Source organism: Colius striatus, chromosome 7 (assembly GCF_028858725.1).
Source record: "Colius striatus isolate bColStr4 chromosome 7, bColStr4.1.hap1, whole genome shotgun sequence".
NCBI lineage: Eukaryota > Metazoa > Chordata > Aves > Coliiformes > Coliidae > Colius > Colius striatus.
In genome coordinates this window covers 21909128-21930512 of record NC_084765.1, presented here as the reverse complement: position 1 = coordinate 21930512, position 21385 = coordinate 21909128, and the positions used below count along the sequence as shown (strand labels likewise).

Below are 21385 nucleotides of genomic sequence, written 5' to 3'. Positions count from 1 at the left end.
GTTCAGAGTTCAGTAGCTTTCATGTTCTTCACGAAGTCTTCATAATCAGACAAATTCTACTGTTCAACAGTGACATTCTGGATAATTTTTTTCTTACCTTTACTATGAATGATTTGGGAGCAAAATTTGGTGTATAAAAGATACATTGTGTCATGGAAGGGTTAGCAGGGATAATTTGGGAGAAGCCTGTGCTTGAACATCTAAAGTGACTGGTAAAAATGTTGTTAGTGATGGCAAAGTGCTTATATGAGCTGTGGAATGACAGCACATGTATAAAGGAGGGATTTTCACTACGTGGTACGAGGTACTGCTTGCATCGCAGCTCTGGGGAAGGCTGCTGACACCTGAAGCAAGCCAGGTGCATGCACTGTGAGTCGGCAAATCGTGACTACAGGCTCTCCTCTGGAAACGACTCAGGGCTGCGTCCCGGTCCTGCACGGCTGTGCTGGGTCAAGGCGACGTGCCCTCGGGTGCCAAGGTCGCGGTGTGAGAGCAGCGAGGCGGCGGAGCCGCAGTCTACCCCCGCCCCGCTCCGGCTGCCCCGGCCCGCCGCCACTCCCTCCGGCTCAGCCCGCGGCCCACGGCGCCCGGGGCGGGGGGGCATAAATCCCTCCCGGCGGCGGCGGCTCGCCTGGCCGCGCCAGCCCGCGGCGATGGAGGCGGCGAGCGGGCGGGCGCTGCGGTGGCTGCTGGCCGCCCTGGGGCTGCTCTCGGCGCTCAGCGCCGCCGGCACGCTTTTCCTGCTGGCGCAGTGGCGGGAGCTGGGCGAAGCGCTGAGGCAACTGGAGGCGGCGCGGCCCGACGCGACCCTCGGTCCCTCGCCGGGTCCGCCGGGCCGCCCCCCTGGGCTGCCGGGCCCCAGCCGGGCGGCCCCCGCCTCCGCCCGCAGCAAGCGGAGCCGCCGCGGGGAGCGAACCCGCGGGCACCTGCGCGCCGAGAGTGAGGAGACCGTGATGCTGATGACCTACGCTATGGTGCCGGTAGGGCCAGAGCGCCCGACCCGTCCCGGCGGAGCGGGGGGCGGGCACTCCACGGCGGCCCGCGCAGGGACGGGGCCAGGTGGGAGGGTGGGGACTGGGCGGCGACGGCCTGGGCCGTGGGTACCTGTCTCCGGCCGAGGGCAGCGACGCCCAGGCTTGTCCTGGTACTGAGACAGGCAAACTGACGTTTTCCTTGGCGTGCCAGGTCTACCCCGCTCTTGCTGCTTCAGGGTTTCCGCTGGGCAGAAATACCTGCAGGATGCTTGGAAGGAAGAGTGTAGCGCCTAACAAGCTGTAGTTGCCTACTGTCAAAAGCAAGTGCTGAGGTCTTAATGTGCCATATAGCTTACAAGTTACAACTAAACTTTCAAAGTGATAGTTATGTAGACAAATGGAGTGAAGCTGCTTGTGTTGAGCATCTCAAGGGAGGTACTGGATGTTACTTTGCCACCACTTTCCTTTCAAATTGATCATGTTAAATTTAAGGTAATAGTTGATGGTTTGGAAGAAGAGAGCTGTATGTCCTTACTCTGGCAAAACTGCATATTGTTTTGCACTTTAGTGGAAAGATTATCCTTGCTCAGCAGGAACTAGGTGGTGCAGTTGAAAAGTTATACTAGTCATATACTTGAAAAATTTTGAATACATTGGAAAGCTCTTAAGTTCTGAGTGAGAAGAACTGCAAGAAAAATATTATTATTTTGGGAACGTTAGTGGAAAATCAATCCCAGTAAGGATCACAGGCACACAAAGAAAAGCAGACAAAACTAACTCAAGCACGTACTGATGTAACTAATGTTACTTGGTTAGAAAATTACTTACAGAAATACCTTTTCAGCAGCGTTCTGTTGGCATTTTTGTTAATAAAGCATTGCAATGATGATTTTGCAGTGGTAACATCTCTACTAATATTAGAACCAGTGTGGTTGCCAAGTGTAGGTGTTCACAGCATAGAGTTTTGATAGTGCAATTGCTTGGGTTCTTAGAATAAATAATATTTTTTTTTTTTTAAGCTAAGGCCATTTAGGTCCATGAGCTTTGAGTTCAGAATTTGCAGTACAAGACTTCTGCAAGTCAAAGAATGTCTTTTTGTTGAGAGGCAGGACTGAAGGACATTGGGTTCTAGTTTCTAATTCCCCTTACCGAAGTGGCAATGTTTTCTACTGGACCCTGTGCGTCTTACCAGAGTGTTTCATTTCTGTAGTCCTAAAATCACATGATTTTGTACTACAAATGGTCTTAAAAATAACATGAATAATACGCATTTAAGTTCTTTGGCAATTCAGAAAAAAAAAAAAGTCATTGTTTTAGGTTAAAGTAGAATGTAATTAATTATTTTTGAACCATAATTCCCAACTCACTGAGCAGGGATATTTCAGATGAAAAAACTTAAATAACTTTATAGAAACATATATACCTGAACAACTGGGAAAACCTGGGATGTGTTCTTTAGATTTTTTTTTTTTTGATCAGGTAGTGTTAAAAAATTTGCTACTCTGGTGAAATGTTTTGGTGTGTTGTATTTAAGCTTATCATCAACACATTTAGTCAAAACCTTTTCCTGTTTCTTTTAAGAAATCATCTTTGTTTGGCAGCTGATTTTGTTCCCGCCAACATGAGACACTTCTTTGAGTCTTAAGGGATCCACAAATAAAATTACCAGTGAAAAGATTCAGATGCTGTCAGAGTTTGAGCACTGTTAATGCCATTTGCTGTTAGGTGCACAAGGCTAGTGACAGTGGCAGTTAAATACGCTGCTCTACTGTCATTAGGTAGCACATAAGGAGTAAATAAATTTTCTTGCCCTCTCCAAGTAGCACCGAGTAACATGGCGTATGTTTTAACAGTAAGTGGCAAGACTATTCACTGGTGTACCTTCACAGTTTAAATCATTGCTGTGACTACTGCTTTGTGCCATGTGCCTCATTTAAATGTATGTCTCTTGCAGGGATTTGCTTAGGGGTTTTTTTGTTCTTACAAAATTACCATCGAATATTTGTAATTCTGGTTGCTGCTCAGAAGAATGTGTAGCTGTGGGCAGACTCACTTACTCAAGGGGGAAAAAAGTCCTTAGACAAATTTTCAAGCACCCCTCATCCCACTCTGCATTTTCATATTTTGTGTCTAACTCCCACCACCGTAATATGAAGACAAGAGTATTTTTTGTAGTGTGAGACAAAGCTCTTTACAGTTGGTTAGATGATCCCAACTACATTGGCGAGCCTCAGAATGATGTTCCATACTCTGAATGTGGGCCCTGAATGGAAGTTTTGCCTGAGCAGGGTCTGTTTTGTAGTAAAGGCACAGATTTCTGCAGGTTGGTACTGCAGGTGTCAACATCCTGCTGCTCTACACAACTGCTGCTCAGGGGAGAGCTGTTGTGAACAGTGTTCAAGAATCTTTGAAATAACTTTAAGCATCAAAAATCGTATTTTAGCTTTAATAATGTGAGTATATTTTTGGTTCTGGGCCTTTATGTATTTATAAATCTATGCGTTTATTTTGTAAGAGAATAAAAATAGGAAATTAACAAATTGGCTGCTGTAGAAAGGCTGATGAGAGACTAACTGTCCATTAAGCTTGTCAGCAGTAAGCTTGAAATTGAGATTTAAGACAATGTAAGAGTACTGGCTTACAGATATCTAATTATCTGAGTAGTTGCTTCATAATTTAGGTTGTCATCTTTTCTTTTTTCACTGTTTCTTCATGAGAAAGCTAAGCTTTGAGCATTTAAATATGATACTTTTATCTGAAGCTTTTTTGTCCTGGCAAAGGTGATACTGGCTGATTGGACGACTAGTGCACTCATCTTTCTTGGTTATGCTGAAGGTTCTTGTTGTAGGCTGATTGCTGTAACACACTCCTTGAGTGCTGTGGTTTTTATTTGTCACCTGAATTGCACTGATTACTAAAAATAACATTGCTGAGTTGATTGGAGGTCCCCAAAGCAAATTGTAATCACATCAGCAACCTCAACAAAACCATTCTGTGATTGAGATTAAAATGCATTTTGAGTTACAGCACACACGGACAACGTGTATTTTACAGAATACAGAGTAGAAGCCAAGTGTTTTTGAGGGGTGTGAGAGGAAAGAGAACAAGTGAATTCTGATATTCAAAACTGGTTATCTCCTCTCAGCTAATTTAAATTGAGCCTAAGACTTCTCAAAACAAGGACTGTTCCAGTACAGTCTGAAATCTGGTAAATTCTCCATATTTATCTGACAGAACTGAAATCCATAATCAAGAATAGATTGATTTTTGCTGCAAAAGGATCCTTGCCATCAAAATAATTGTCTATTCTTTTAGTCTGTTGGACTTGCCCCTTGAAGCTAATTGTGCATTAATTTCAAAAGTAAAGGTTGACAGAGGCAAATAACCCTGTCAGGATTAAACATCAGTCTGCCTTTCAGATTGTCTTGTACTTGTTTGTTCTGTCTTTTGGGACTCGTACATTCCATTACTTGCAAACAGAGTAATTGTACAAAGGTAAATACATGTGCAACTCTGGGCGAATAGTTTAAAAATTATCATATTTGCACAGCCCTGAAATAATAATATTTTTCTGACTAAACATTAGACTTTTCCCTAAATAATTGAGGCCCCTCCACTGCTCATGTTTGTAATATTCTCATTTCTGTTGGATGTTTCAATGAGTTGCAAAACAGTTTTGAGTGTTGACTCTCAGCATGCAGGATGTGTAACGTGAATGTTTGCCCAGCCAAAATAATGTATTATGTAAATATGACTTTTAAATTGATAAACTGTAGTCTAGATTAAAAGCATCTGTAGGAGTGTCTCTTTCGCTTTGTTTTTTATAAAGCCTGCCATTGTTGGGATGAAGTGTTTTGAACCTTACCATTCTATGACTCTATGAATGGAGGAGGGTCCATTCCAAATTTGGAATAGATCTTGGTTATTCCAAGATAAGAAATTACTTACTTAGAACATAGATCATCTTTCTTTCTGGAAATCTTATGTTGGAAAAGTGCTCATCATTTGATATGAATATAAAATCAAATTGAGTGTACTTTTTCTTAAATAATACTGGCTTTTAATACCTTCCCGTTACAGAGTCAATATCTGGACAGCCACACATATTTTACAGCAATATGTGGACTTCAATGCCTTGATGATATATGGAGTTGTCTGCCCTGTATTTCCTTTGTATTTTCAGTAAGGTTCAAAATGAGGTATATTGAACAGATTCCCATGGGAGAATCCCTGCCTGAGGAGATGGACAATGTCACAATGTTATAGGAGTTCTAAATAGTTTCTTTTTTTAAGCCCAAAGTAGACAGTGGTACCTTTAGTATTGACATTACTTCTTTAGGCAAAGTAAACTAGATACTTTTATGGCATTCCTTGCTTTGAATTTTACTTTCTTTGCAATATTAGGTCCGAGTGATGGTGGATTTATGTAACAGCACAAAAGGAATATGCTTAACAGGTATGTTTATTGCCTTAAGCATTATACTTCTGTCACCCCAGGAATACAGAATTGCAGTTTTCAGAGGACCTGAGTATGTCAAAGAACTATGCTATTCACTCTATTGAAATTCACATATCAAATGAGGTAGTTATTTAAAAAAGCTAGTAGTTGCTACTTTGGGACTTACCTATACCTACTTACCATAAATGCCAGAAGGTAAGGAGCTCAGTTGATGTTACTTGGAGCTATTTCTTTCCTATATAATTTTCTTAAGCTAACTATATACGCTTGCATATTTAAAATACTAGTTGAGATTTAGTCTTGGTGTTTTTGTGTATATCCCCACATTTCGAGGCTAACATGGGATGAATATACAGGGTGTAGAGACTTGTTTCCATTGTTGAAACTGCTGTTTGTCTCTCCTACCTTGGACCACAGTAACAGGATGTTGGGTTTCGCATGTTACTGGTGAGGAGCTGGAGCAGCTGATGAGTGGGATGGGAGAAGTTTCTATGTGATTTTGTGAAGAGAATGTCAGGTAGCAGGCAATTTAAGGTCTGTGGTCAACCTGTGAAGTCTACAAGAGACAGTTATGTTCTTTTGGGAAATAATATTAGAAATAAGCCACTTTTTACGAGTTTAAGAAAGTGTTTCATTTGCTGCCTGTCTTTTCGAAAGGCTGTAAAGTTTATTTTCCCCAACTGATTTGAACATAAATGAGAATTACCATAGTACACACAGATGTTAAATACTGCATCTGAAATTTTAGATCAGTTCTGATTGCAACGGAGGGTTGAGCCACAGACAACCTAAAAGTTTGTTTCTTTGGGCTCCAGGCTTCTGAATTCATGCTACTTGGTGCCTTCTGCATCTTTTTTCTCTTTTGGCGCTAGTAAATTTTGTCTCCATCACTGGCTTTCTCTGCTGTAGGCCTCTGTAACATTTGCTGCTTTTCAAACACCTTTTTAATTTATCTTATGCTTTTACAAGGATAATAAAGATCCTCAGTTTTTGAGATGAGGAAGTAATTGAATGCGTTAATGGACCTAACATTGTAGTGTGGAAAAAAATGGTCATTTACTGGAAAATTGGCAGAAAGATGTTAACTGATGTTACTGCCAGTACTGATTAAAAGGGGTAATTGCTGTAATGGTATTATAAAATGATTTTCACTTTACTCATAATGCTTTCTAATTAGTGCTGAAAATTGTCATCTTTAGGGAAATCCAGTAATTACTGTTATTTTCTGTTGTGAGAGTTTTGTTGAAACAAGACAGTACTTTCTTGGCTGGGTAAAACTGTTCACAGACCTAATTTGGTTCCTTAATTGCAAGTACCACCTTTCTTTGTATTCTCCTAACCTGCTTTGCAGTTTGTTTGGGTTCTGTTTTTTTATTACTAGGGATTTCTTTTTTTTAATATGTCTTGGCAATCACATAAGATAAATCTTGGTACAGAAACATTTTCTGGTTTACTCTTGCTTTACTTTTGCCAGCTATAATTTCTTCTTGAGGCCTATACTTGAACTGAGTCAGAGAGAGACAGATTTTTTTTATATTCCATGTTGCAGAAAAATTGAAGCAAGTTCTGTTTCTAATACAGCAGCCAGCTCCTGTCTGGAGAACGATTACATGTGAATAGCCTGACTGTGATTGAGATGTAGTTAATAAGTATGACAAGACTTTTTTATTCTTCCTATTAAAATAACCCGAATCATGAACTGCAATGAAATATCTGAAACACTGAGAAGTGTAGCATGTGTCTTTAATGTGCACTTTCAACAGGATTTTTAGCTGTGACATTTATCAGTATTGTAAAGCTATTATCCTACTGTAACAGGATCTTAGAGAACACTTATATAAAGGGAATGGTTGTTAGATGCCTGATGTCCATGACATTGTAAAGGCACCTACGCTTCTGACAGCACTATTACATTAAGAAGTGTTTCTTTATGAAACTTCTATCAATTGAAATTTGCAACAAGCAGGGTATATATGTAGAAGTTATTGCTTTTAAAGATACTCTTTCAGGAGATCTGAGTTTTTGTTAATGTTTCAACAGTGATTTACGGTGCAAAGCATTTAAATTCATAAGGATTCATTTTGCAATTTGAGGGGCTTTCCTCCCCTTTTACTGTTCTGATCTAATACCTATCAGTTCAATGTGGAATTGCTTTTGGTGTTCCTGCTAGGTTAAACTCATGATTTCTTCTTTCTTGTGTTCCTTTGCTTATTCTTCTTGTAGGCCCTCCAGGTCCTCCAGGTAAGATCCTTGGACAACTGCAGTAACATTTTTTGGTAATGGAAACAGTTGCTGATACAATATATTGAAATGTAGAAATGTATGTTTTATAGAATAGTCTTCCTTTGCTAATTAGAACAAGGGAGGGTTGAATAAGTACCTGCATTTATAGTTTTTCTAATTTAGGTTCACTCATGCCCCATCTGAGCAGGAGGAGGTTTTAGGCATTTTACTTTTCTAGGGGAGAGTATACCACAGTTTCTTATATACTAAAATGTATTTAATCTAACCCAGATGGAATGAAGAGTGTTTAAGTAGTATTTAGCTGAAGGGATGAGTATATATCTTTTAAAAAGTGAGTAAACTGATATTACAATTTAACACTAAAAACATTTCTCTAAAAAAATGTTGGTTACTGGTTCCACCCTCCTGCCTCCTCCATAACTTGTCCTCCTTTCTTTCTCATCTCACTCATGTAGTTGTTAGGCTCTGTGGTTACTCACTTTCTGTGCTTCTTTAGCTGTGAGTCTGCTTAGAATCATTCTCTGCATCAGAGGAGTGTCAGGTACTTTCTCTTTGGGAGGGGGAGTTCAAATAGCAATGAAGAGGGAGTGATGTCTTCTCTGTCAGCTTGTCATGGTTTGACAGTACAGTATTTTGGACATGCAGGTAAATGATTTTCCTGTGTTAGATTAGTCTGGTCAATATCACAAGCAACGTTACAGATTATGCAGCTTGTGGAAGATGCTATAGTCAGTGCCAAATTCAGAAACAGAATGGGTTCCACTGTGTTTGTCCCTGAAGTAGAATCCAAAATACTGATCTGTTCTGTCTTAATGCAAAATGTGTGCAGCGTTCATTTCAGGCAGTTTTGTTATGCTAAGGTCAGGGCAAATAAGCACATTACCTTAAGGTTTGGTTTCATTGTTTTTTGGTTGGTTGTTGTGGGCTGGATTTTTGTTGGTGTGGTGGTTGGTGATTTTTTGTTGTGTTGTTTTATTTTGGACTTTTTGGGGGTTGGTTGGGTTTTTTTTTAATTTTATTTTTAAGGAGGATACTCCATTGGAATGAAGAACGTGATGGCTAGTCAGTGGAGTTTGTATGCCTAAGGAATAGATATAAATATAAATATACTATATGTAAATATAGTAGATTTAAGGATAAATTGCATTTAACAGTGAGAATTCAGTTATGCTGTTTGGTTTTTTCAGGGCCTCCTGGACTTGATGGATTGCCTGGCTACAATGGATCAGATGGAGTCCCTGGTGTACCAGGACAAAAGGGAGAACCAGGAATAATTGGAAAAAGAGGAAAAATAGGTTTGGGGGTTTTTTTGTGGTTGTTTTAAAAAGAAATTCTTTCTTCCTGTTGTATTCAAATGTAGGCTTTTTTTAGACCTTTGTACAGGGAGAAGGATTTCAGTGTCTACAAAGAAGCTGCATGTTTCGGGAGCCTGTAGTGTTCATTGTCCTACACAAAGCTTTAGCAGATTACTTCAGACAGACTCCACATTGAGGAAAATGGTATACATACATTATACAGAGTTGCAAATTAAAGCTATTGAAGACACTTAATCGAATCTCAGTATTCTGAACGTGCTGGTGAATACTGTTATGTAAGAATACTTTCATTCTTTCAGCCTGCCAACATAATGGCCCTTTGACTTCAAATGTCTTCAAAAGAGAAAGCCAGAGTTTAGGCATGAAAATTGTTTTATTACCATAGTTTTGGTTCCAGATTCATAATAACTATGGCAGGAGCAGTACATGTCTATATTTTTCTTCTTTTCTATATGGTACCATTATAATATAGAGCAGATACAGACACAGACATATCTGACACAGATAGAGCAGCTCTGCTAAGTAGCCCATATGCTGTGTTCAGCCCACAAGCAATTTTCCATGCTGGTCAAGGAAACTATTTGGCCTTACTTAGTGATTTCAGTGTGGCATGTTTCTGCTAAGAACCGAGAGAACTGTTAACAGAAAGACTGTCATCTCTTAGCTGTCCAGCTCATTGGTACAGGAGGAGATGAGACAGGACGGAGGCTGACTGTAGAGGACAGCAGTAGGCCTGGCTGGATTGTACAGATCACTGCATGGTAGCTGAAATGGCAAGTAGGCAGTTACTGAGCTCAGAGTCTGTAAATTACTGTAAAGTTATAAAGCAGTAATTTATCCAGTGACTTACCTGAGGCACAACAGCTACGTGCAAGCACTGATGGATAAAGCATAGTGAGAAAGCAGCAGGTCGTGTGTGTCAGGAGGGTGAGGAGACAAAAGGGAATCAGTGTGGTAGAACTAAGAGATGTAGAGAAGAGGAAGGATATGTTGATGAGTAGACAGGCTGTTTTTAGTAGGCTGATACTTATAGTGGCCACCTATTAGTCTGACTTTTGCACGTAGCTGTGTGGGCCTGCTGGCGGGTTCAAGTGGAAGAATTGTCTACTGTGTCTTTAGACACTACAAAAAAAAATTGGAAATGAAAGTGAAAACCAGTCTTCCAGAGGGTCAGGTGGCAATTGTGACAGATAGATTTCGAATTTCACTCCAAAACTGTAATTCTGTTTCTGATTTAACAAAATCAATTCTACCATGAGAAGAAAACCAAGCGTTTTCTTATGAGGTATTAACACATAAAATGTATTTGAAACTTGCACCTGCAAGAACAGTGACATTTCTATTTGTACAACTGTCTTGTTTTTCTCTCCTAAAGTGAGAAAATACTAGCTGTCCTCTAACAACAGCAGAGAGTGCAAGGTTTTGATATGTCAGTTGTACAAACACACTGTTATTTTCCTTACTGTGAAACTGAATCACAGAGGACAAAGGAATATCTTGTTAAATGTGTTACTTCACTTAATGATTAGGTACGAAAGTATGTGGACTGATTACACTTTTAACAAGTGCAGTGGGTGGGTTATAGTAGCTATGTAAAAATGTTACTAGGTAGATCTATCTGTGCTCTGTTGGGACAGTGGAAAATGTTAGAAGTACAGTGTGTGTTGTAGTGTTAGTACAGAATTAAGAAAAAGTCTGGAGGAACCATGAAAATGCCTTTCTTTACAAATATGGAATAAATATATTACTTCACATGTTCCATTAGTATTCCTACTTACACAGAAATTCTCCAGCCAGTGTTAAATGAGGCCTGGATCTGTACATGTCATACTCCAAACTCAGGGATCACTAGATAAAGTGTGTATTGTAGATTGTCCACAGTTTCCCTTCATATTAGGTTACAATGTTGTTTTGAAATCAGAAGAAATCATGGGTACCCAGTTAAGTACAGGTGAAAAACACAACTACAGTAAATACATTTTGTATCAAATAAATGGATTGATGCTTGATAGTGGAACAATGTTCTTGGTACTGAAATGCTTCTTATATCTAGGTGTGCAAGGACCAAAAGGTGATCAAGGCCAGAAAGGAGAACCTGGAGAGATGGGTTTACCTGGCAAGGATGGCATGCCAGGAGGAAAAGGCGCAAGAGGAGCAAAGGGTGAAAAGGGGGATGCAAACAATGATGTGATACTGGAAGGTAGGAAGAAGTGATTTTAGGAATTCTATTGCAGCAGTGTTTTTGACAGGAAAAGATATATTCTGCTTCTGAAGCATGAATGTGATCTACAAGAGTACGACCAACTAGCATAACTGTGTTATCCATAGTGAAGTTTGAGTACTGCTCTACACAGGAGGTTGTGTTCTCTTTTTAATGTAAATCTTCAGAAAAAACTCTTCTGTTTTGGCTTTGGGTTGAGATGTGCATGAATTCCCTCCTTGTATGCTTCCAGACAGATGACCTCGTCCTGCTCTTTCTTGAAGTGCGGTTTTATTTTTCTATTAGAAACTGAGGGGCAGATTTGCACTCAGGAATACATGAGGCAACCCCAAATACAAGCTGTATAAAATTAATATAGCATTTGTAGTTCAGGCCTTGCAATAGAGGAAGTAAAAGGCCACAGTGCTTTATAATTCTCTGATGTGCCTGTAATCAAGACAGATAAATTGCACTGATGTCCTACAACTTGTGTAAGTTCTGTATGGTTCATCTTCTAACAAACAGCACTTCAGTGAGTTTGTCACACCATCTCTCTCTGTGCAGAAACTTCTTGAGAAGAGAGAAGCTGTTTTAGAGATCTGTCAAAGTCCATCACATGGGTTGTCTGTTGCCTACAGAGCCTGTGACATTGTACTTTGTTTGGTACGTAGGTGCAAAAGGTGACCCTGGACCCCCAGGGCCCCCTGGGCCACCTGGACCCCCAGGGCCTCCAGGAAAACGTAAAGGCAAAACACAACTTCAGGAGAACATATACAGCAGCAAATGCACAGGTTAGTTCTTTCCGGTGTTCCTTTTAGTATTATGAAGAGGTTCATGATTAAAACTGTTGCTCCAAGTCCCACAAAAGAGTGAGCACGTGTTTAACTTTGCTGTCTTTAGTAAAACTGAACAAAGTTAAAGGTGAGCATGTGCTTAGGTGTTTTGCTGAAATATGGTTTTGGTAAGGCAGCAAGGTGTCCCCAGTATATTAACAGTCTTTTAATTGTGCTATGCTCACATTCAGGCAAAGTGTTTACACATAGTGTTTTCTATTAGATGGGGTATATTTGGAAAGTAAGAGAAGTGCAGTTGAAATATTTAGGTTATAAATGCAGAATTTTAATTTTGCATTTAAATATATCACCTGTTAACCAGGATACACTTTGCAAGATGAAATTGCCTAGTGAGGTTTATTTGTAATTGGGAGTATAGTTTTTTGCATACTGAAAGGGAAGAACTCAAGAACTTTGTGCAGTTAAGTGTGAACCAAGCTGAGCAATTTGTGTGTGTCAGCATTAAGAGGGTGGTACATTTCTATGTCACCATCATTCTGCACATTTGCTGAGATGATAATTTAAAAAAAAAAAAAAAATTAATAAATGCTACTGACTGGTGAATATTTAACACTGAGTGGAACATGCATCAATTATTTCTGCTTCTTCTTTTAATATAGCATGTAATTATAATTGTAGTAGCACATAAGAACCTCAATCAGGAGATTCTGGGTATTGAAGTACCAGGAGAGACCCCAAAGAGCCTCCTTACAGTGGAAAGTAGATAGTTGGAGCAGAAATCCCACGCTGCTGAAATTCAGAAATGCATGAACTGTTGTACAAGATATAATTGGATATCTACTCAGGCAGTCTCTTTTCAAGTGTTGAAGCAGACCGAAGTGCTTTGGAGGATGTTATCTATCTGATGGATTTTAAATCCCTCTGTACAAATGGGAGTTACACTCAGCTCTGCAGTGATGGGATCTTCCTCAGGGAGCGTACTAGACTGTGAGACCTTATTACAAAGATTCAAAGAATAAGCAAGCTTTTGTAATTAAATAGTTATATCCCTTTGAAGAAAAGTGAATCCACATTCCAGTTCACAACTGTAATTAACTTATGTTTCTTTAAATTAAATTTTTAATCAGGTAACATTTTTTTCTTTAATAGAAGAGAATAATTAGTTGGAAAGCTCAAGAGTATTTGTTCTCAATGGTACTGTTAGCTAATTCTATAAAAACCAAAACATCCTATTCAACACTTTCTTGCTCCATCTTTCCCATACAGACCAAATCAATAGTTTTAATGTCTTGTAAACTCCATTAACTCTCAGCCAGAATATTTTATGATAGGAATCAGTAGGATTTTAATCTTTTTTTTTTGATGGAAAGAAACCAGTGAAAATTTCACGTAAGAGTCTCTGACTGAAAACTGTCTTTTTAATTTTAATTGCTTGCTGTTTCACATGCAGCTGGAAGTCTTTGGGGAGTTTTGTAAATATTCTCAAATACAAATAGTGCACTTGGCTTCACTACAAAAACTATGACTTGGTCCTTGACTATTCTGTAGTCTTAGATCAATTGCTGTATAGGGAACTGCCCATCCAGTTAACTGCATCTATTAGACTCAGCCCAAGGAAATGAACATGTGCATTGCAGTTTATAATTTTCACTTAGTGGGTTCTTTTTTGACATATTTTGCCAGCATTTTAAGATCAGAAGATGGAAATGGATCTAAAGTGATACCTAAATTCTAGCTCTAGGCATTCATCTTCCTGTGGTCGGATTGAGCGTCCCTTATTTTGGAGATACGGTGTGGTCACATACCAACCTTCCATGTCATACCACCAAATTCCCTACCTACGTAATGGGTGGGAGAAATATGTATTGTTCTTCCTTTGTCTTGAAGTAGTTTCCTTCTGCATGAACAAGGAGAGGGTGTAACCTAAAGGAGAATACAACTATGCTGTATAATCTGTCCTTTCTTTCCTGAAGTCCTGTGTCCAGTTCTGGGCTCCTCAGCTCAAGAGGGACAGGGAAGTGCTGGAGAGAGTCCAGTGCAGGGCCACCAAGATGATCAGGGGATTGGAACATCTTTCATCCGAGGAAAGGCTGCGGGAACTGGGGCTGTTTAGTCTGGAGAAGAGGAGACTGAGGGGTGATCTTATTAACATCTATAAATATCTAAAGGGTGGCTGTCAGGAGGTTGGGACATCCCTCTTTTCTATAGTAGATAGTAACAGGACAAGGGGTAATGGGATGAAGCTGGAACACAAAAAGTTGCACTTAAACATAAGAAAAAACTATTTCACTGTGAGAGTGAGGGAGCCCTGGCACAGGCTGCCCAGAGGGGTTGTGGAGTCTCCTTCCTTGGAGGTCTTCAAGACCTGCCTGGACACGTTCGTATGCGTCTTGATCTAGGTGAACCTGCTTCTGCAGCGGGGGTTGGACTAGATGATCTCTAAAGGTCCCTTCCAACCCCTACCATTCTATGAAAACAAGGCTACAGTGAAATGAGGATATATTCGTCCAAGAGCTGAGAACTGTTCTCTGTGGATATTCATTCTAAGCAAACTGAAATATGTCACATTATGTTTCAATGCAGAAGAGGTGTCTGGCTTTATAGAAAAAGCTACAGAATTTCATTCAGGCATTTTTTTAAACAGTAAATTGTAAGACAAAACCAATCCAGTTACTCTTTAAATTGTTGAGGGGTGGGGGAAAATGTTCCCAGGTGTTTGTTTTGAGTATGATCCATTTCTGCGTGTGTAAGAAATATAGCGTATCATTTCCCTTAGTCTTTTGTATTGCTGCTTTAATTGCATGGATGCCTGACCTGCATTCTTATGCATTGTGTGCTCAGTGTATGCATTACTACTTTATTAGTGTCTCAGGCATTAATGGCACAAGCAAAACTTCCAGTGTTGTCTACAGAATATAACCCTTCTGCTGTTGTATGAGATTTGGGCAAGAAGCTTTTGACTTCAGCCATCATTTATTCCCAAGAAAGCCTTTTCAGTATTACTGCTAAATCAGCCAGCTGCTAGCTGTCTCATTTTTTCAAAGTTATCTAAGGAAAGGGGCAACTCTGTCTTTCTAAACAGCTACTCAAATGCACACCTTGGGGGTTAAATCTATTGAGCAAAATGAGTTGCTCCTCAAAGTTGACTGTCAGGCTGGCAACTTCAGGGAGACATCCTGAAACTTCATTTCTGTGGCAGAAGTGAGCGCCAGTCCTGTTTTTCAGCTCATTTTTTTGACCAGACTAACCTAAGATTTTTTCCCCAGATGAAACAAATCCCAGTTGTCATTCCTTTATTTTAGTGGAGTCACTGATGTGCACATCTGTCATGTCAACTTAGAAAAAAATGCTGATATACCCTTTCTCTTTCCACTCTAGGAGAGACATGTGCTGTACCAAATGATGATACCCTGTCTGGAAAAGCTGAAGACAGAACCCCTGGTCCTTCAAAAAGAACTGGTAATCTGCTACACAGCATGACTCATTGCTACTTGCTGTTTTAATGTCACAGGTAATGGACATGTGCTTTTTCTCTACCAGAATGTGTCATAACGTCTGTGGGAAGTCCTGTTCACTTTGTCAGTGTACAGCAAACATTTGGAACCTGGATGCGGGAACCTGCAAATATAAGTGACGAAAGGATTTGGCTTACCATGCATTTTTCAGGTACACTAGTGGTAATAGTTGCTGATCAAAAATCAGTAGTTATACTATCATTGCTTTCTTAATTCTCTCATCTGAAACAAATATTTCTAATCAAGTATGTTGGGGTTTTTTATTCACCTCTTTTTCACAATATTTTCTATAATACCTGTATAATACTTGACTGATTGGTTATAGACATTTGTATATTTTCAGGGTCAGCATCAGGTTTTTAAAATAGTTAAAGGATTATATTTTTCTTAACCAGTCCAAGTTTAGATATCTGTTGTTCATGGCTTTTTATTTTTTTCTTTCAGCAGTTTCCTACAGCTTTACTTCCCTAAATTGTAGCCTGGAGTTTTAATTTTTGTGCCTAGTTATATGAAAAGGCAATCAGATGCTGCGTGATGCAGGAAAATTTCTAAGGGGAAAACGGAAATACTTTCTATAAATTTACCAGCTGTGTTCAGAATTAGGGCCCACCAGGTCTATGGGAAGCAGGCCCTTGAACACTCTCTCTATTGATTTGTTTTGTGTTTGCCTCTGGATTAGTTTATCACGTTCCAACAAGGTGAATCATTATTGAAAACACAAATACAATTGTTGTCTGTCAGGTATTTGATTGAGGTTGACTTTCAACAGAGACTGAATTTTAGGGTAGATGTTTCAAAATTAGATGAACCAAATGATAGTCCTTTTTTCATTTTCCCCTTTGTTTAGGAAACTCTATAAAAGAATATGAGAATTCCAATGCCTTGCTGAATGACAGCTACAGGGTCCTTAACATCACAGGATTCTTTTATGGATGTGGTCATGCAGTACAAAACAATCATCTGTACTATCAAAAGGGAGGAACCAATGTCATTCTGAAGTAAGTTATACATAGTTGGCTTAAGGCAAGTGATGTTGGGGAAGGAGGAGCAATGGGTTAAAGTGACAGAGGTGAACCTCAGAAAAGCAGGCCACTTTCCTTGTACCATTCTATGTTTGTTTTTTGTCGCATCTAGAGTAGGAAGAATAGAGGAATGGTTCAGAATTCTTTTGAGAACAGAACAATTAATTCTTTTCAATCTGTAACTAGAATGTGAGCCACTGGCATTCCACTTGTGTGTGCTGATGCTGCAGGAGAGGAGTCCAGGTGCATTACTCTGTTGTGACAGTCAGTTCTTCAAGCACAGTTTATCTGTGTCTAAGTGATTAACGTGAGTGGTTAGTATGTGATGACAACAGGACTTGCAGATTAACAAGTTGCCATGTGACAACTTGGGGTCCACTGGATTTCTAGTAAACATTAAATTGCTTTGTTGTGTTCATAATTGTAAGAGAGAAATGGGAACTGACTAAGGAATTTGAGGGTCAGAAAGAAGTATTTTATTTTAAAAAATAAGCTGTGCATCTACCTGTATCAGAGTAGGAATTGGTTAAGCTGCAGTTTGGGAGACACAGGTAAGTAGTTATATGATTATAACACACTTGTGGAACTTTGCTCTCTGGGGCTTCTTGTTAGGTTGATGCACATGCTGTGCTCTCAGAGGCATACACTGCTTTTAGCTGATAGGAGCTGGATTAATACTGCTAGTGCAGAAGAATGCACTCAGGCACCGGCTGAGGACATGGTGACCTGGTGAACTGCACATTCCTGTGTGGAGGAGTGGTTCCACTGTATAATTTCCTCACCATAAGAAGCTCCTACAGCTCTCCTAATGTATCTCCCTGAGTTAGAACTGGGAATTACTTTTCTGAGGACAGAGACAGACACTACAAATCAAAATCAAAATCTCCTTTTGTGGGAAGAGCCAAAGACAGACAATCTAGGAGCATGTGAAAGATTGCATCTACTTTCAAGTTCTCTTACAGGTCTCTGATGTTTGAGCCAAGAACATTACTACACTTTGATGTCTATTCCCACGCAGGTGTGAGTGCCGCCTTCCTATATCCACTCGGATGCCAAGGAATGTGAGCAAGCTGCTTGGGTTCTAGAATATTTATTCTAGCAAGGACAAGCCCACTTTTTGGCAACCTCCTTTAAATATTATTTAGGGCTTTTTTTTTAATAACTCAGTCTAAGCAATACACAGTGATAGGACAGATGTTCCTCACCTTTGCTTAGGGTACCATTAACTAGGAAATGCTTGCTCGTACAGATGAACACAAGCTATTTGTGGAATTTTTAAAACCTCTCTTAAGGAGTTGCTGAGAGATGGCCTTTCTGTCCAGTTACTCACTCAAAGATTATTCACCTTCAGCACAGAAAGAATGAGGCACTATGAATTCTGTGACAGAGAAGTCCTTGATTTTGGCTAGCAGAAAAACTTCTGGGAGTTTTTGTATTGGTTTAATGGAAAGAACAGGTGAGCACCTGGTTGGTTCATTTTGCAAGTGTTGGAAAAAAAAATATTTAAAAGCAGTTTCTTGTCATATTTAATAGCTGTTAAGGCTGTATGTGTCTGACCTTTGGTGGGTTTTCTTATGACGGTGAGATCCTACTGATACTATGATTACTTCATCCTTTCCTGCCTTTGTTTCATAACATGCTTTCCTATCTTTTACTTTTTACTTCATTTTAGCATTCAGAAAAGTGTTTGTAGCTCCAGTTCCTTGTGGTTGATGAAGATATTACTCTATATCTTGTCATTTACCACAAGGTGCCAGAAGATTAAAAAGTTTTGGAACCATTTGGAATGCTAGGCTAGCCTGCCTTTCACTGAAGGAGCAGAAGACAACCTAGGAATGAAATTTTACTTTTCTGCGCCCTTTCTGGAGTTTGACCCCACTTTTCTGGTCCTCTCAGGATTTTCACATAAAAGAGGAAAAGACAGGATGGTCTGTGTTGCAGATCTTGCGCATTTCTAATGAATTCTGAGATGTTATTTATCTTGTTGGCTCTTTATAGAAAAAAAAAAATCTGAAGAAAGTCTGCATTTCTATGACTATATATCTGCTAAGGGCTGCTCTTCTAGCCCTTGTTCCTGCGTGACATTTATTTACAACTGTGAAGCAACTTTAAGATCAATGGGCGTGACACGCATTTCTCAGAAACCTTCTCCAGCCTTGAACCTTTCATTTATCGCATGTAAATGCTGCTGGAATATGGAGTTGCTGCAGTCGTGAGTTTTACAAAAGCTGAGGGTAATCACCTAGTTAGTAATTCTTGACTCTCTTTAGGATGATTTTTCTAATGTGTGCTATGAATGCCTCTACCATAGGAAAATTGTTCTTCCAGTGTTTTTCCTTCTATTGTAAGTTCCTGGATCTGAAATGTTCCTGTCATTAAACCACTCAGAAAACTTTTGCAACTGTAGCAGATTCCTGCACTGAGTAATAGTTTCCTCTATTTGAGGAATGGAGCTATACAGTTAGATAGAAGTCAGACAATGAAATGTGCATCATTACAGATGGCATTACTTAAAAGGATAAAAGCATACTCTCTCTGCCTTTGATAAAGCACTGCATTATCCAGTGATTAAATGCTAACTGCAAATGTGTCTTGATAGTAGCTGATTACACTCTTAAACTAGTAGTGGAATTCAATTTAGCTGCTCAATGCTGCTGTCCTGAGATTATCATTCTATTAAGAAACTTGAAGGAATAAAACCAGTTTTATACATCAGAGATGAGACATTCAGGCTGTCCTGTTGGAGGCAAGCATCAGGTCAGAATTTTGGCTCTATAAAAGTAGAATTTTTATTCCTTTGATGTTTACTTGAGCAAATCACTGCATTATCTGAACTATTTTCAAAAGAAGAACTCTAAGACCAGGTGAACCTGCCCAGAATTCATGCTGGTTTGGTCAATCACATTTTCTCCCTTTAGTTCCCACCTAGTAGAAAGCAAACTGCTGCGCAGATTTAATTTCACAAGTTTGGACCTTCACCTGGTATTGAATTCTTTTTCATCGCCGTTTCTTTTAGTTGCCTCTTTCATCCTAGTGATAATAAAGCTCATAGACTAAATAAAGTGAGACCTACCAAGGCGAGTTCATGCTCTTGTGCACCTTTTAGATTGTTTATTACTTTGGAATTTTCTCCGAGTGTTTTGGAAGGTGCTGAGTTCCTAATCTTGAAAGACATCAGAATGGTCCTTGAACTCAAGTATTTTCAACAAGGCTTCTATCAGTAATGATGCATTCTGAATTGATTCAGCCAAGCAGCGCGTGGATAAATGACTTTTTAACACAACATACCAAATTCTTACTTTATCTCATTTCAGACTTGGACTTGATAAGACATCGCTGGGCACCCTGCTAATTGAAAATGCCTTATATCATGGCCGTAACTACCTCTTTTCTAACTCAAAGACGTATTTCAATGTAGCAGTGGATGAGAAGGGTCTTTGGATTATATATGCCTCAAGCACCGATGAAAATATAATAGTAGCACATATTGATGAAGAAACATTTTCAGTCATTCGACATATCAATACCACCTATCCTAAGTCCAAGGCTGGTAATGCATTCATAGCCTGTGGTGTTCTGTATGTTACTGATACTAAGGATACGACAGTAAGTTTTGCTTTTGATTTATTGAAAGAGAAACAGATTGATGCAAGGTTTGAGTTACGGTCTTCACAGTCTGTTCTTGCTATGCTTTCCTATAGTCTAAGAGATAAGAACTTGTATACGTGGGAAAATGGGAGCTTAATGGTATACCCTGTACATTTTGGCAGATGAATATATTTTAAAATGTCATGTACAGGAGCCATGTTTGACTATTTAAAGCCACATGATATACACAGGGGTGTGTCTCTTCACTTGGTATAATTTTTTGTTCCCTGAGGGTGGTTTATGAGTGTGCATAAAAAAGGGAGCTGAGGGGCCCACACCCCAATTATATAGGCCCTTCTCATCTTTTTAAAAGATTAGCTGTTCAGTATTGCAGCTGGCACACATGTAGCAGACTTGCTTTTGTTTTTCCCCTTTTATTCAGCCAATAATTATTTCAAATGTACGTTGATTACTCTATGGTTACGTGTTCCACAGAGACTATTTATAACTTTCAGTTGCAATTATCTTATCTGCAATCATTTTCTACTCAGTCATTATGGTCTAGTATAAATGTCTAAATAATGAACTTCTGTTACAATACCTTTATCACTTTCACTTAATACTTTCCACTGATTCTCTGTGAACATTTTTGTTGGACAAAGATGCACAGCTTTTAAAAATAACGTGGATGGAAATAGCTGTTTGAATAGCAAAAAAGCAGAAAGCTTCAAATTAGACAAGTCCAGTAAACTGTTATATAATCAAGTGAAATCCATCCCAGTACAAGGAAAATAGGAATGAAGGCGTTATTAAGTATTGAATATCCAGGAAATTGTCTTTAGCAAATGGAGCATGGGAGGAAAAGTAACAAGGTATAAAACTGAAGAGAAGATGTAAAAATTATGATTAAAGTTCCCTTTTTAACACCCTTTGAGTTCCTTGTGTTGCTGCAGACTCTTCCTTGCCCCTCACTGCCATGAAAACTATACCACTACGACTTGCTTACAGCTAAAGTTATTTATAGTATGGTATATTTGAAAAAATTCTTTTTGCATATATTTGTTCAGATAAGTGAAAGAGTTAAATGAAGGATATACTTTTCTGCTGCTGTTCTTAGAAAAATATCTGGAGCAGGAATACATGTATTCATCACAGTGCTTAGTAACTGAACTTGTTGTTAATCTTAATGTAGAGATTGCCTATTCAGATTTTTGAGAGCTAGAGGCAACAAAAGAGCTTTTTGATTTTAATTATCTCTAGTATTTCAGATTTC

The 21385-nt window shown here is 39.2% G+C and overlaps 1 protein-coding gene across 1 annotated transcript; it reads left to right on the top strand.

Moving 5' to 3' along the window:
• The first annotated feature begins 608 nt into the window (after window positions 1-608).
• Window positions 609-21046, top strand: GLDN (gliomedin). The gene is made up of 10 exons (XM_062000238.1): window positions 609-980; window positions 5379-5430; window positions 7657-7674; window positions 8865-8972; window positions 11047-11193; window positions 11865-11984; window positions 15366-15446; window positions 15528-15653; window positions 16350-16500; window positions 19839-21046. Exons 1-10 carry the CDS (start codon window positions 654-656, stop codon window positions 20296-20298), a joined length of 1590 nt encoding a protein of 529 aa, XP_061856222.1. The 5' UTR covers window positions 609-653; the 3' UTR covers window positions 20299-21046.
• Window positions 21047-21385: the final 339 nt, after the last annotated feature.

Excerpts from the sequence above, each read along its gene's own strand:
- GLDN (XM_062000238.1), top strand. The coding sequence starts at position 654 with ATGGAGGCGGCGAGCGGGCGGGCGCTGCGGTGGCTGCTGGCCGCCCTG. Across the intron at positions 981-5,378 it reads TGACCTACGCTATGGTGCCG|GTCCGAGTGATGGTGGATTT; the intron begins GTAGGGCCAGAG and ends TTGCAATATTAG. Across the intron at positions 15,447-15,527 it reads TGGTCCTTCAAAAAGAACTG|AATGTGTCATAACGTCTGTG; the intron begins GTAATCTGCTAC and ends TTTCTCTACCAG.